General features: G+C 41.4%; 1 protein-coding gene across 2 annotated transcripts in view; it reads right to left on the bottom strand.

Moving 5' to 3' along the window:
• Positions 1-17,500, bottom strand: part of LOC144592012 (terminal uridylyltransferase 7-like) — a 78,005-nt gene that overhangs the window by 48,229 nt on the left and 12,276 nt on the right. For both annotated transcript variants that reach the window (XM_078396166.1, XM_078396167.1), the window contains exons 3-5: positions 5,610-5,755; positions 2,488-2,604; positions 847-1,024 (exon numbers count right to left, since the gene is read on the bottom strand). In XM_078396166.1, coding sequence (XP_078252292.1) covers positions 847-1,024; positions 2,488-2,604; positions 5,610-5,755 — 441 coding nt within the window. The remainder of the gene's footprint in view (positions 1-846; positions 1,025-2,487; positions 2,605-5,609; positions 5,756-17,500) is intronic.

The raw sequence follows: 17,500 nt of genomic DNA, 5'->3' as shown, positions 1-17,500 counted from the left end.
GCCCACACTTTGAATCATCAGCTTTGCATCATCAATAAATTTGGATAAACTGCACCAGATTCTGCCATTCAGATTTCTTGGAGTCCGAGCAACAATCCCTGTTACTCCACTGGTCACAACCTCCCAACTCAGAAGTGACCCGTTTACTATCACTGCTTTCTGACTCTTCACCAATCCTCAATTCACAGTATTATTACCCCCAATAAGATGCATTCTAAATTTGCTAAATAATCTCAAGTGGCACTTAATCAAAGACCTGAAAGTTAAGATACTCCACATCATCAAGTTTGGCATTAGCTACTCTGCTAGTTGCAACCTCAAAAACTCTTAAGATTTGTCACACACGATTTCTCTTTTATAAATTCACTAGACCAAGTGGACCCGTTGGGCCCAAACCTCTCCTGCATTGGTGTAGCACCCTCTCCTCCCCCACTCTCCTCTCCCCCCCTCATCACATTTTAAACTTAAAAATGTGAATAACTTTAAAAATATAACCGATTTCAATGAAACTTCTTCCATTAGCACCAAAGGGGCGACAGTGAGTAAGGTGGGCCTAAAATTGTCACGCTATCGTGTACCGATTTGGCTGCAGTTCAGGAACAAACAAACAAATGAGAGTTTTAGTATATAGATAGATATTGACATTGTTCAATTTTATTAGGATTTTCAAAGTCCCCCATTACCAACTCCACAACCATAGATTCCAGCATTTTCCCATACTACTAATATCAGGTTGACTAGTCTACAGTTCTGTTTTCTTTCCTTCTCCTTTGAAAACAGCTCTACAGAGCCAACAATTAGTATCAAAGGTAATAAATGTTGCATTACACAAGAAAAGTACTGTACCTGGTAATAAATGCTGCAGAACATTTTCCATTTTTCTGGTAATTTCATGCCTTTCTCTCACGTCACCCTCACTTAGGCCGTCCTCCTCAACAATCTTGTAAATGGCAGCATCAATTGCTCTGACTTGTGATGGAATTGGCGCTGGAAGCATCGCAAGCATTCCCTCTTCTTGTATATCCTAACAACAAAAACTCCAAGTTAACTGACAAAATATTTTAATTGTCTCAAATGCTATGCACTTTGTTTATCCCTGAAATTATAGTTATTAAATAATGCATATTCCATACATTTTTTACATTTTCAATATTTTCACTCTGCTTTCTTTTTATCATCAAATTCTATGGATATGGAGTACACTGGCACAGACAGTATATGATACACATCCACAAGTATATTTGGGATGGTGGCAGTGAGCCACCTCCTTGAATTGTTCAATCCTCCTAGACATACTACTCCTACAATGCTGCAGGGTAGGTAGTTCCAGGAACCACAATGAAGGACCAACGATATATTTCAATGTCAGTATAGTGTGTAACTTGGAGGAAAGTCTGCAGGTAGTCATATTCCCTTGCGCCTGTCACCCTTATACTTTATACGTCACAACTCGAGAGATGCTGTCAGTGTAACCAAGGCAGGTAACTACAATACATTTTCCAGAGTTTATACACTGCAGCCACAGTACACAGGTGGTGGAACACAGTGATATTTAGTGATGGATGTGATGCCCATCAAGCTTCATGAGTCTTGTTGGAGCTGCACCCATCCAGGTAAATAGAGAACAATAGATTATCCTCATGTCTGCGGATGCTGTCAAGATGCAACTCATGAGTTGAGGATATCCAGACTGACCTGCCTTTACACACCATACCTCCATCCACAACGTACGCATACACAAGCATGTCAATATCAAATTCCCTCCACTTGGGAGTCTTAAGAAGGGCCCTGACTCAAAATCTTGCCTATCAGCGTCCTTCAGAGATGCTGTCTGACCTGTTCAGTTATTTCAACACTTTGTGTTCTATGCAAGAATCCAGCATCTGCAGCTCTTTATGTCTACGTTTTTCCATAAGGTATGGGATCAGAATTAGGCCATTCAGTCCATCGTCTGCCCCGCCATTTGATCGTGGCTGATCTATTTTCGCTCTCAGCTCCATTCTCCTGCCTTCTCCCATAACCTTTGACGCCCTTATTTGCAGGCAGAGTACAGGATTAAAGCACATCAAAGACATATATTACAGAGGTCAATTATGTCAGTAGAAATACTTTAATACCTATATTGAAACAAAAACGAATTATAGAAACAGCTATAATTTCTTTTTTTCCCCACTTAATATGATTTCTTGAACTTTGCATGGTCCCTATTGCCTCCACATGTAATTCACTGGTCTCAAAAAAGGTCTTTATTCATAGGACTCGAGGGTTTCTATTAGTAACTATTAGACTTTATATGTTCACTGTAGTCAGTTCTATCAGAATAGATTACTGTGAATGCTGCCTTGAAAATGTTGTAGCAATGCTGAAATTAAATTTTATATTTGTAAATCATAAAAAGTGTTCTAAGACTCCAACTTCCATTCTGTAAGTTGCAGATATCCGAGAAAGCAACCAACATAAAAATATAAAACCTCAGTACTGACTCACCTTTTGGCACTTCTTGTGTCTTTTCTCCTTAATGTGTTTGAAGGCAGATGACTCTGATTCGATCAACACATCACAAAGTTTACATGTGTACTTTGCAGTTGGACAATTTCGTGCACACTGAAAAAACAACAGATAAACCATTTCTATTCCTGTAACTGTCCAAATATCTTTTAAATGTTGTAATTGTACCCAGCTCCACAACTTCCTCTGGCAGCTCATTCCATATAACCAGCACGTTCTGTGTGAAAAAAAAGCCCCTCGGGTCTCTATGAAAACTTTCCCTTCTCACCTAAATCCATGCCCTCTACGTTTAGACTCACCCACCCTGGAAAAAGACTGCTGCACCTTACCTGTACTCCTCACGAGTTTATGTGCCTCTATAGAGTCATCCCTCAACCATCTACACGTCAGGGAAAAAAGTTCGACCTATCCAACCTCCCCTTGCAGCTCAAGCGTTCCAGTCAGGTAACATCCTTGTAAAACTTTCCTGGACCATTTCTAGCTTATTAACATTTTTCCTAAAGTCATGCGACCAAAACTGTGCACAAGACTCCGAGTGCAATCTCACCAACGACGTGTTCAGTTGCAACATGATTTCCCAACACCTGTACTCAAAACATTGACTGATTATACAACCATGTCAAATGCACTTCTTCATCACTCTCTCCACCTGTGTTGCCACTTTCAAGGAATTATGTACCCCTAGTTCTCTCTGTTCCATAACATTCTCGACCCTACCCTGACTGTGCTGGTCCTACTCCAGTTTGCAACACCCCACGTTTGTCCGAATTAAAGTCCATCTGCCATTTCTTGGCTCAGTTCACCAACAACCTGCTCCACTGTCCTCTACACCACCAATTTAGGAGTCACAAATAACAGTGGACCCAGTATCTATCTCTATAGCACAGTACTGGTCACAGTGCTCTCATTTGAATAACAACCATCCACTACTACCCTCCTTGCACTAAAACTAATTTTGTTTCTACATGGTTAATTTAACCTTGGATCCCACGTGATCTGACCTTCCTGTCTAATCTACCATGTAGGACTTGCCAAAGGCCTTGCTAAAGCCCATGCACACATCTATTGCTTCGCTCTTTCCAAACTTCATCACTCCAAAATTTGTGAGATGCCATTTCCCATGTAGAAGCCATGCTACCTCTCCCCTCGACAGCTCTTGCCTTTCCAAATGCTAATAGATCCTGCCTCTCAAAATCCTCTCCAGTAAATTTCCCACCACTAATGTTAGGCTCACTGTTCTGCAGTTCCCTGTAGTCACATTTGATAAATCTGAAATTAGTGTTTTTGAGGTTGTAAAGAACACGACAAGGCCAAACTAGTGGATGCAACCTATTTAGATTTGTAGGACTTTCAATAAAGTGCCACACAAGAGTTTACTGAACAGAATTTGAGCACATGGGTTTGGAGGTAATATGCTGATGTGGATAGAGAACTAGTTAATGGACAAATATCAGAGGGTAGGAATTAAAAATGCCATGTTTGGAGTACAGCTGATCACTATCAAAAGCAACGATTTGGAAGAGAGCACCAGGTGGAATACATCCACGTTTGTTGATGATAGTAAACTAGGGGGCGGTAGTGAGGAAGGAGGGGCGGGTTATAAAGAGGATAGAGAGAGGCTTCAAGGGAATATAGACAGGCCTGTACTTGAAGGCATGACAGACAGAATACCATGCAGAAAAATATTTGGCATTCCAACTAGTAAAAGTTATTGAAAGATGATGTTTTAAATGGTGCAAGATGAAAAGGAGTTAGTCTTCAGAGGAACTTGGGCATGCTTGTATATGATTCATTGAAAGTCAACATGTAGGTTTAGTAAGCAAACAGTATGTGGGCATGAGGATTTAAGTTTAAGAGTAAAGATGTTTTTGCTCAATACTTAGAGCTTTGGCGAGACCACATCTGAAATAACATGTACAGGTTTAGTTTTCTCATCCAAAGAGGGATGTGCAATAAAACTCCGATAATCCACTCTCTGTTTTGAAAATCTAATGGCTGGACATTTGGCTCACTGGGTAATGTTTGCCATATTCTTCATTCCGATAGCCCTGGTTCCTCAAATCCCTTGAAAATTATCATTTTTCTGTTTCGCGTGTTCCCTTTGAAATTAGTGGTTCACTGAAAAATGTGTTATTGTTCTATTTAACATGTTTTAAAATGTGAACAATAACTTGAAAATAAAGCATGACATGCCGGGACAATAAGGCATCAATTGCAAGAATTCACTACCTTTTGTATACAGCACGAAGAACCAATTGGCTAATTTCCTGTTCACATTTCTTAATTAAATATTTCATTTGCTTATATCTTTTAATATATAATTAAAAGATTTTTGCTAACTGTTGTTCTAGTGTATGGTTTGATTGTATTCATCTATAGTATTATCTGATTTAATGGGATAGCCGCAAACAAAAGCTTTTCACTATATCTCGGTGCACGTGACAATAATAAACCAATACCAATAATATTACATCAAATTGGAAAACAATTAAAATAAGCAAAACATTAAAAACAGTATCAGCAAGAATGTTACTTGACAAATAAAGTAAGGGCCCCGGATTCGATCCTGACTATGGGTGCTTTCTGCACAGAGTTTGTATGTTCTCACCGTGACCTGTGTGGGTTTTCTCCGAGATCTTCGGTTTCCTCCCCGCACTCCAAAAACGTACAGGCTTGTAGGTTAATTAGCTTGGATAAATGTTAAAAAAATTGTCCCTAGTGTGTGTGGGATAATGTTAGTGTGCAGAGATCGCTGGTCACCGCGGACAGTGGACCAAAGGACCTGTCTCCGCACTATATCTCGAAACTAAAAAAAAAATCTGCCAAGTGATGGAGCACAATTAAAAACATTGGAGGCATTCAGTTGAATATTAAATTAAAGAGAACATTTTATAACACATTCCTGTAACATTTCTCCTGCTCCTAAAGTCAATAAATGAAAATGTGTGCACAGAAACAGTACTTTTTTTTAAAAATCCAATAAAAATGCCAGAATAGAGTTGCCACTTAAAATTCTTAGCAGAAGCAATATTGAAATGTTTTAAGTAGACTAAAAGTATTTTTTTCTATAATCCAGTATACAAAAATAACTACCACTGTACCTTCTTGAGTCTGAAGATAGAATCTTCTTTGAGCCTTTCTTCAGCCAGATCTAGTTGCTCTTCTTTTGTTAATTTGGATTCATCTATAACTATTGTAAAGTCTTGCACTTGTTCATTTGTTTTTGTTCCCTTTGATTTCTTTTGGCCTTCAAATAAAGTGTAGTCTTTAATCATGTGCACTGAACCCGGGTAGTTTACATTGTTGTAAATAGTTCCTTCACTGAATAATCTTAAAGCAAAACAAACTCTTGCAGCACAAACATATTTTCATTTAGAAATTGAGCAAACAACACTGATTCAGTTAAAAGAAACAGACCCTTTAAAACTTTCACTAATAAAACTTCAACAAATAGCATATATATAAAATAATCAATAAGTTCTCATATTGGTAAGGTTTGCCCAGCTTTCTAATTTTGCAAAAGGTCTCCATTTAAAATTGATACAGCATCAACTGGTAATTATTTGTGAACGAACATCTACAGCAGATAAAAGGATGCCCTGGTCATTTATTTCATTGCTATTTGTGGGAGTTGATTCTGTACCAATTGGCTGTAATTGTTTCTACATTGCAGTAATGTAATTACTCATTTCACTCCTGCCATTGGGAAGAAGGCACAGGAGCCTGAAAACTGTAACGTCAGGTTCAGGAACAGCTTCTTTCCTACAGCCATCAGGCTATTAAACACTGCAACCTCAAATGAGCTCTGAACTACAATAGACTATTATTGTTATTATTGCACTACCATTGTTTGTTTTGTGTGTGTGTGTGCTTGCGCGTGTATATACAGTGCGCTCCATAATGTTTGGGACAAAGACCCATCATTTATTTATTTGCCTCTGTGCTCCACAATTTGAGATTTGTAATAGAAAAAATCACATGTGGTTAAAGTGCACATTGTCAGATTTTAATAAAGGCCATTTTTATACATTTTGGTTTCACGATGTAGAAATTACAGCTGCGTTTATACATGGTCCCCCCCCCCCCCCCCATTTCAGGGCACCATAATGTTTAGCACACATGGCTTCACAGGTGTTTGTAATTGCTCAGGTGTGTTTAAATGCCTCCTTAATTTAATGCGTATAAGAGAACTCTCAGCACCTAGTCTTTCCTCCAGTCTTTCCATCACCTTTGGAAACTTTTATTGCTGTTTATCAACATGAGGACCAAAGTTGTGCCAATGAAAGTCAAAGAAGCCATTATGAGACTGAGAAACAAGAATAGAACTGTTAGAGACATCAGCCAAACCTTAGGCTTACCAAAATCCAACTGTTTGGAACATCATTATGAAGAAAGAGAGCATTGGTGAGCTTACTAATCGCAAAGAGACTGGCAGGCCAAGGAAGACCTCCACAGCTGATGACACAAGAATTCTCTCTATAATAAAGAAAAATCCCCAACACTTGTCCGACAGATCAGAAACACTCTTCAGGAGTCAGATGTGGATTTGACAATGACCACTGTCCACGGAAGACTTCATGAACAGAAATGCAGAGACTCTACTACAAGATGCAAACCACTGGCTAGCCGCAAAAATAGGATGGCCAGGTTATAGTTTGCCAAGAAGTACTTAAAAGAGCAACCACAGTTCTGGAAAAGGGTATTGTGGACAGATGAGACAAAGATTAACTTATATCAAAGTGATGGCAAGAGCAAAGTATGGAGGAGGGAAGGAACTGCCCACGATCCAAAACATAACACCTCATTTGTGAAACACGGTGGTAGGGGTGTTATGGCCTGGGCATGTATGGCTGCTGAAGGTACTGGCTCACTTATCGTCATTGTTGATGGTAGTAGCTTAATGAATTCTGAAGTGTATAGACTTCCTATCTGCTCAAGTTCAAACAAATGCCTCAAAACTCATTGGCCAGCGATTGATTCTAGAGCAAGACAATGATCCCAAACATATTGCTAAAGCAACAAAGGAGTTTTTCAAAGCTAAAAAATGGTCAATTCTTGAGTGGCCAAGACAATCACCCGATCTGAACCCAATTGAGCATGCCTTTTATATGCTGAAGAGAAAACTGAAAGGTACTAGCCACTAAAACAAGCATAAGCTAAAGATGGCTGCAATACAGGCCTGGCAGAGCATCACCAGGGAAGATACCCAGCAACTGGTGATGTCCATGAATCGCAGACTTCAAGCAGTCATTGCATGCAAAGGATATGCAACAAAAGACTAAACATGACTAGTTTCAACCACATGTGATTTTTTCTATTACAAATCTCGAATTGTGGAGTACAGAGGCAAATAAATAAATGCTGGGTCTTTGGCCCAAACATTATGGAGGACATTGTATGCGTGTGTACTTGCGAGTATGTGTATATATACACACTGAACTTTTGTGTGTGTGTGTGTGTGTGTGTGTATTTACACACTGAACTTTTTTTTCTCTCTCGTTTATTATATTGTTTACAGTGTACTATGTTTACATATTCTGTTGAGCTGCAGCAAGTAAGAATTTCATTGTTCTATCTGGGACATATGACAATAAAACACTCTTGACTCCACTGTAATGAAAACAAAGAGTGGTGGAAACAGAGAGACACCAAGTTAACATTTCAGGTCAATGACCTTTCATCAAATTTGGTAAAGACAGAATAAATACCATTTAAGATGCAAAGGAGAGAGTGAGGAGGAAAACATTCCGATGCCAATATAATCTTCCTAAGTTGCGTTCCCCATAACTATACAATGCACTACAGAGGAAGTCTCCCAACACTTTTTCATGTAAACCTGACCCTCTCTGCACCACTGGAACCTACCATCTTTTACATCAGATGAAGCCCCTTGAATTCCCAGATCCAACTTCGCCAAGATTTCTCAGCTCATTCGGACAGCTGAGTGGCAAGATTATTCTACCCGGTTACTTTACCAGGTCACTGGCGCAGTCTGGTACGCCTGAGGTTGATTGAATTTGGTTAATATTGCACACATAATTGTTCAGTCAGTTAATAAGATAAAAGCTGATGTAATTTTAAAGAAAAATATCTGAAACATTTTTCAAACTGACATTTCTTTCCGAGTTACACAAAAAGCTGGAGTAACTCAGTGGGACAGGCAGCATCTCTGGAGAGAAGAAATCGGTGATGTATCGGGTCGAGACCCTTCTTCAGACTGAAAGTCACGGAAAAATGAAACGAGAAAGACAATGATGTAGAGAGATAAAGAACAATGAATGAAAGATATGCAAAAAAGTAACAATGATAAAGGAAATAGGCCATTAGTACATCACTCAGTCTGCCTGAACCTACCTGATCTCCCGTTTGCTAAACCCTTTAATTCTCATTCCCATACCACACTCGCATGGGCCCTAGCTACGCCTGCCTCTTTGTCGGGTACGTCGAACAATCCCTGTTCCAGATTAGCTATGGGCACTCGCATGGGCCCTAACTACGCCTGCCTCTTTGTCGGGTACGTCGAACAATCCTTGTTCCAGACGTACACTGGCCCCATCCCCGAACTCTACCTCCGCTACATCGACGACTGCATTGGTGCTACCTCTTGCACCCATGCAGAACTCACTGACTTCATACACTTCACCTCCAATTTCCATCCTGCCCTTAAATATACCTGGACTATCTCTGATATCTCCCTCCCGTTTCTGAACCTCACCATCTCCATCACAGGAGACAGACTAGTGACGGACATTTACTACAAACCCACCGACTCGCACAGCTATCTGGACTACACTTCTTCCCACCCGGTCCCCTGCAAAAAGTCTATCCCCTACTCCCAATTCCTCCGTCCAGGCCGCATCTGCGCCCGGGATGAGGTGTTTCACACTAGGGCTTCCGAGATGTCCTCGTTCTTCAGAAAATGGGGCTTCCCCTCCTCCATTATAGATGAGGCTCTCACTAGGGTCTCTTCTACATCCCGCAGCTCCGCTCTTGCTCCCCCTCTCCCCACTCGCAACAAGGACAGGATCCCCCTCGTTCTCACCTTCCACCCAACCAGCCAGCGGATCCAACATATCATCCACAAACATTTCCGTCACCTACAACGGGACCCCACCACTGGCCATATCTTCCCATCCCCTCTCCTCTCTGCGTTCTGCAGAGACCGTTCCCTCCGTAACTCCCTGGTCCACTCGTCCCTTCCTACCCAAACCACCCCAACCCCGGGCACTTTCCCCTGCAACCGCACGAGATGCAACACCTGTCCCTTTACCTCCCCCCTCAACTCCATCAAAGGACCCAAACAGTCTTTCCAGGTGAGACAGAGGTTCACCTGCACCTCCTCCAACCTCATCTATTGCATCCGCTGCTCTACATGTCAACTTATTTATATCGGCGAAACCAAGCGCAGGCTCGGCGATCGCTTCGCTGAACACCTGCGCTCGGTCCGCATTAACAAAACTGATCTCCCGGTGGCCCAGCACTTTAACTCCCCCTCCCATTCCCAGTCTGACCTCTCTGTCATGGGCCTCCTCCAGTGCCATAGTGAGGCCCGCCGGAAATTGGAGGAGCAGCACCTCATATTTCGCCTGGGCAGTTTGCAGCCCGGTGGTATGAACGTCGACTTCTCCAACTTCAGATAGCTCCTCTGTTCCTCCCTTCCCCTCCTCCTTCCCAGATCTCCCTCTATCTTCCTGTCTCCACCTATATCCTTCCTTTGTCCCGCCCCCCTGACATCAGTCTGAAGAAGGGTCTCGTCCCGAAACGTCACCCATTCCTTCTCTCCCGAGATGCTGCCTGACCTGCTGAGTTACTCCAGCATTTTGTGAATAAACCCACACAGACCTTTCTGTCCTAGGTTTCCATTGTCAGAGTGAAGCTAAATGCAAATTGGAATTACAGCATCTCATATTTCGCTTGGGCAGCTGACAGCCCAGTGGTATGAATACTGATTTCTCTAACTCCAATAACCCCTGCATTCCCCCTCTCTCTCTATCCCTCCCCCACCCAAGTTACACCAGCTTCTCGTTTTCACCCAACAAACAGCAAACAATGGCCTGTTTTCCTTTATCATCGTTACTTTTTTGCATATCTTTAATTCATTGTTCTTTATCTCTCTACATCATTGACTATATCTCTCATTTCCCTTTCCCGTGACTTTCAGTCTGAAGAAGAGTCTCGACCTGAAACGTCACTCATTTCTTCTCTCCAGAGATGCTGCCTGTCCCGCCTAGTTATTCCAGCTTTTTGTGTCTATCTTCGGTTTAAACCAGCATCTGCAGTTCCTTCTTACACAATTATTTCCAGATGATTGAAATGGAAACTCCTCTGATATTTCTCAACTCTCTCCTTTCAGGATGAATGAAGTCACACCGCATCTCACATCCTCAGAATATTCAGCCAGGTATTTAATAGACCCGCCACTGATTGGTAAGCAATGCACATTACAGCTGCAAACTACCAGCATGTCCCGGGCAGAACTTCAATCAAACAATCCGACAAATGGAGTGGATGATAACATTTTAGGTGAGGGAACCATCCAGAAATAGGTGTGGTGCAAAATTTGTAGCGCAGTAATTTTACAGCCATGCAATAACAACAACTACATCCATTAATATCACACGTTAAATGTGGCAGTAACTACCCAAGGCATGTCATCGAAGTTACATCAAATAAAACAATGCCAAGTTACTTAAAGGAAAAATCAATTACGATAACTTAATGGGTAGGGTTGAAGCAGTGCCTTAAAAGAAGGAAGGTAGGAACGTGTATGAGTTTTGGAAGAAAATTCCAAACTTAGGCCTCAGGCAGTGATATATACGAACAACAATGAGAAAGTGGTTAAATTCAGGAACACTCAAAACTAGAAGACCCCAGATTCCTCATAGGGTATTATAAGACCTTCACAGATAAGGATGGGACAGTTTTAGGGATAGGGATAAACACGTTGAATGGATTTGGAAATAATAGGAATTTTAAATCAATATATTACTACAATGAGAGGCAGTGCAGATTAGTAATTCCAGATTGAACAAAAAACAATATTTTTCAAAAACGACATTGGTAAAACCAGGTAGAATAGACAAACAAATCAGATGCACCAAAAGAGGAGAACGGCATAGAAGTTAAGGCTCTAGATTCAGATATAGTTTAGGCGAAGATAGACACAAAAAGTTGCCGTTACTCAGCGGGACAGGCAGCTTCTCTGGAAAGAAGGAATGGGTGACATTGCGGGTCGAGACCTTTCTTCCGACTGGTTAGGGATAAGGGAAACGAGAGATCTAGACAATGATGTAGAGAGATAAAGAACAATGAATGAAAGATATGCAAAAAAGAAACGATGATCAAGGAAATAGGCTATTGTTAGCTGTTTGTTGGATGAAAATGAGAAGCTAGTGCGACTTGGGTGGGGGAGGGAGAGAGAGGGAATGCCGGAGCTACCTGAAGTTAGAGAAATCAATATTCATTGATTAAGCTGCCCAAGCAAAATATGAGATGCTGTTCCTCCGATTTGCATTTAGCCTCATTCTGACAATGGAGGAGACCTAGGACAGAAAGGTTTGTGTGTGTGAATGGGAAGGAGAATTAAAGTGTTTAGCAACCAGGAGATCAGGTAGGTTCAGGCGGGCTGAGGGAAGGTGTTCAGCGAAATGATCTTCCGGTCTACGTTTGGTCTCGCCGATGTATAAGAGTCCACATCTTGAACAAGGATACAGCAGATGAGGTTGGAGGAGGTGCAAGTGAACCTCTGCCGAACCTGACAGGACTGGACAATCGAGGGAGGAGGTATAGCGACAGGTGGTGCATCTTCTGCGGTTGCAGGGAAAGGTACCTGGGAAGGGAATGGTTTGGGTAGGAAGGGATGAGTTAACCAGAGAGTTGCGGAGGGAATGGTCTCTGTGGAAGGCGGAAAGAGGTGGAGATGGGGAAATGTGGCTAGTGGTGGGATCCCGTTGGAGGTGGTGGAAATTTCGGAGGAATATGTGTTGTATGCGACAGCTGATGAGGACTGGGGGACTCTGTCTATGTTGCAACTATGGGGAGGGGAAGCAAAGGCGGAGCTACAGGGTGCCAAGGAGACACAAGTGAGGGCCTCATCTATGATGGGAGAGGGGAATCCCCATTCCCTAAAGAATGAGGACATATCAGATGTCCTGGTATGGAATGTACTGGATAGCTGTGTCAGGTTTGATTCAAATTACCCTTTCCACTTAGTGACTGGTACCAATCCAGTTTAAACAAGAGAATGGTATTTAAAAGGTAAATAAAGTAAAACTTTTAGCAGATAGGGCTACAAACAAGTTTAACTTGTGTGGTCCCTAAATATATTTTTTAATCCCTGTAGAAATGTTTTTGAGGGAATGCTGTGACAAACAAGTTTAATTTATTTGATAAGTAGTGACACTGGCAACATGATTCAAAGAGCCCTGGGTGAAACAATAAAAATCTCAAAAAACAGATTAGCTGGCTTAATTGAGAAAAAAGGAAACGCTTAAACAGTGCGTTCAGGAAAGACAGCAATACAGAAAGGTGGAATAGTTTAAATGTTTTGCTTACCTTGGAAATAAGCAATGTAAATATTTTGATAAAAAGATAAACTTGGGTCTGAAAATATGCAAAACAAAGGCAGGGAGAAAATGCAATGGAAATGGATTAAAGGCTTCAAAATGTTAAATGCCTTGAAAAGCAACATCCCTCTGGTTAAACTAATAGCGAGTGACCCAGAAAGCATACTGGGAATAAGAATTCGTGGCATCCTTTGGTGACTTTGATCATTGTGAACAAATTTGACACAATCTCACACAAATCAAAATGTTAGCAATATAACTTTAAGGATAATTTCAAAGTAATAAGGATCAGGATTATAAATAGGGTCAAGTCTCCAAAACTCAAGTTGACAACTAAAGTAATTATTTTGAGACGACGTTATAAAATAAGCAAAAAAATAAATTCCAAGCAGCAATGAGCGGATAATAAAAATGTAATACAAATGTAGTACATATATGTGAAATTATGTAGAATGGGATGTAGTTTACAGATTGTAGAAAAATGAGAGGGGATCGTGATGAAATCTATACAATTTCAGAGCTGGTTTCCGGATAGAAACCATTTCCCCGGCTGCAGAATCAACTTTCAAGAAGCCCAGATGCGTCAAAGGGCTTTAAGGCTGTAAAAGATTAAAGAGGCCATGGAAATTTTTTAAACGTTTGAGCATCTTTAAATTATCACATCACTTAACTACGTCAATGTCGATCAACCAGTTCAGGGATCAGGACAAAGGATTATGACAGAATTGAGAGGAGGAAAATCATCGCCCTTTAGCGAGAACCATTGGAATCTTTGATACTCTGAATGCTCAAGTTTTGAACAGAATTTCTCCATTAAGGAAGCACGGAATAGGAAAATAATGAGAATAGACTCAAAAGGCTGGAGTAACTCAGCAGGACAGGCAGCATCTCTGGAGAGAAGGAATGCGTGACGTTTCGGGTCGAGACCCTTCTTCAGTCTCAAGAAGGGTCTCGACCAGAAACATCACCCATTCCTTCTCTCCAGAGATGCTGCCTGTCCAGCTGAGTTACTCCAGGTTTTTGTATCTATCTTCGGTTTAAACCAACATCTGCAGTTCCTTCCTACTCAGGAAAATAATGAGGTTGAGGTAAAAAATAATCTTATAACAAAGACGTACAGGTTTGTAGGTTAATTGGCTGGGTAAATGTAAAAAAAAATTGTCCCTAGTGGGTGTAGGATAGTGTTAATGTACGGGGATCGCTGGGCGGCACGGACTTGGAGGGCCGAAATGGCCTGTTTCCGGCTGTACATATATGATATGATATGATATGAAAGCAGAAGAAAATCAAAAGATGATTTGGGTTATCCTGCTTATTGCTCATGGCCTTAAGCCTTGCAAAACAAGATAGACAAGGCATGAAAATGTTTAAGAAATGAGAATCTCCAAAATAAATACTGAACGATGCAGAAACAGGGATTTCAAATTAAACATAGCAGAAAAGCCAAATGAAAAAGTACTAATTATTTCAAACTAATCATCCAATTATAGTTTCCACTTCCCCGATGAGGTGATGAGGTCATGAATTTGCGCCAGCATTACCATTCCAGTTTAATCCTGTGGTGGAATGGTAATGCTGGCGCAAATTCATTACCTCATCACCCTCATCTGGGATGTGGAAACTATAATTCGATGGAATTATAATTGTGGCGGGATTCTGTTTGCTGTCGAGGCTTTCTTGTTTTTCATATGTTGAATGAACTTTTCAACCTTCTGCAGGCTAGAAAAGCACGAAGATTATAACAGATAGTGTTCGAAGGGATGCAAGTCAAGGAAATTCACATTAAAGACAGTCTCAGTGAGGGCAGCGTCAAAGTGTTCCACTCTCTCCTTGATATCGGTGGATCCCTTGTGTTCAAACGACTCATTAACTTGGTAATGGTGACAAATTAACACATGCCATGGTTATCAATTAGTTGAAAACATAGGAAATAGGTACAGGAGTAGGCCATTCGGCCCTTCGAGCCAGCGCCACCATTCAATATTATCATGGCTGATCATCCAAAATCTCCTGGGAATCTGTTATTTTACTCGCAACAAAATTATGTTTCTAGTCTTAAAATAGTTTGGGCTTGGAATTAATTTTTGCCCCTGGATCTCCTGATCATTCTAATTAAATCAGTCTCAGTGTTTTCTAGTATAGCTGCAAAGAGTCTTTATCAATGAAGGACATGAGGCAGTTGCTTATCCAACGGGAGCCAATAAGAGGTGAGACCACTTCATTCTGTTGACAAAATCTATCCCAAGACGACTATGCTCCTCTTCTAATTTTCCTATCTAGAAAGTGTACCCACTACCTTGTTCCTGGGTTAAAGTAAAAGTAATCCCAAATCACCCAAGTTCCTGGGTTATGCTTGGGTCTGTTGGTATAGGATTCCCCACAGGTAGACTGACCTTCTAGATCGCTAATTTTGTTCTGAAGAATGGAAGATGCCTGTGAATTTTGGCCTGTAACCAGTAACAGACTCTGTAAAATCATTGCAGTACACTATCACTGCAGTACGGAACAAATAAAGCTTCAATGGAATTGAAGTGTAAATGGTTGTGAGCTTCAAGTTCCTTGGCGTTAATATTATCAATGATCTGTCCAGGACAAACCACATTGAAGCAACAGCCAAAAGGCACACCAGCAACTCTACTTCCCTCAGAAAATGAGAAAATTCGGCATGCCTCGAATGACTTGTAGAAATTCTACAGATGCACCATAGAAAGCATACTGTTAGCTGCATCACAGCTTGGTTTGGAAACAGCTCTGCCTAAGACCGCCAGAATTTGCAGAGAATTGTGGATGTAGCCCAGTCCATCACACACCAGACTCCCCACCATTGACTGTCTATACTTCAAGCTGCCAAAGAAAACCAACAAAGATAATCAAACACACCCTGCCCCAGTCATTCCTTCTTCTCCCTGCTCCTGTTGGGCAGAAACCACAGAAGCTTGAAACCATGGACCACCAGAGTCCGGAAATAGCATCCTCCCTCTATTATCAAGCTTCTGAATGGTCCTTCCATAAGCTGAGTACTGTACAATTTACCCCATTGCAGATAGGGGACTTCATCTAAGAATCTGGCACGCTGCAATGTGTATCAGTATGGATAGAAATGAGGAATTGTAAGGGTAAAAAGACCCTAATGGGAGTTATCTATAGGCCCCCAAACAGTAGCCTCGACATAGGGCGCAAGTTGAATCAGGAGATAAAATTGGCGTGTCACAAATGTAATGCTACGGTGGTTATGGGAGATTTCAACATGCAGGTAGACTGGGAAAATCAGGTTGGAAATGGACCCCAGGAAAGAGAGTTTGTAGAGTGCCTTCGAGATGGATTCTTAGAACAGCTTGTACTGGAGCCTACCAGGGAGAAGGCAATTCTGGATTTAGTGTTGTGTAATGATCCTGATCTGATAAGGGGACTAGAGGTAAAAGAGCCATTAGGAGGCAGTGATCACCACATGATAAGTTTTACTCTGCAAATGGAAAGGCAGAAGGGAAAATCGGAAGTGTCAGTATTACAGTATAGCAAAGGGGATTACAGAGGCATGAGGCAGGAGCTGGCCAAAATTGACTGGAAGGAGGCCCTAGCAGGGAAGACGGTAGAACAGCAATAGCAGGTATTCCTGGGAATAATGCAGAGGTTGCAGGATCAATTTATCCCAAAGAGGCGGAAAGACTCTAAGGGGAGTAAGAGACACCTGTGGCTGACAAGGGAAGTCAAGGACAGCATAAAAATTAAGGAGAGGAAGTATAACATAGCAAAGAAGAGTGGGAAGACAGAGGATTGGGACTCTTTTAAAGAGCAACAAAAGTTAACTAAAAAGGCAATACGGGGAGAAAAGATGAGGTATGGGGGTAAACTAGCCAATAATATAAAGGAGGATAGCAAAAGTTTTTTTAGGTACGTGAAGAGGAAAAAAATAGTCAAGGCAAATGTGGGTCCCTTGAAGACAGAAGCAGGGGAATTTATTATGGGGAACAAAGAAATGGCAGACGAGTTAAACCGTTACTTTGGATCTGTCTTCACTGAGGAAGATACACACAATCTCCCAAATGTTCTAGGGGCCGGAGAACCTAGGGTGATGGAGGAACTGAAGGAAATCCACATTAGGCAGGAAATGGTTTTGAGTAGACTGATGGGACTGAAGGCTGATAAATCCCCAGGGCCTGATGGTCTGCATCCCAGGGTACTTAAGGAGGTGGCTCTAGAAATAGTGGAAGCATTGGAGATCATTTTTCAATGTTCTATAGGTTCAGGATCAGTTCCTGTGGATTGGAGGATAGCAAATGTTATCCCACTTTTTAAGAAAGGAGGGAGAGAGAAAATGGGTAATTATAGACCAGTTAGTCTGACATCAGTGGTGGGGAAGATGCTGGAGTCAATTATAAAAGACGAAATTGCTGAGCATTTGGATAGCAGTAACGGGATCATTCCGA

The sequence above is a fragment of the Rhinoraja longicauda genome, chromosome 3, assembly GCF_053455715.1.
Source record: "Rhinoraja longicauda isolate Sanriku21f chromosome 3, sRhiLon1.1, whole genome shotgun sequence".
Taxonomy (NCBI): Eukaryota; Metazoa; Chordata; class Chondrichthyes; order Rajiformes; family Arhynchobatidae; genus Rhinoraja; species Rhinoraja longicauda.
Note: the sequence above shows the minus strand (reverse complement) of the source record. Positions and strands in the feature narration are given on the sequence as shown.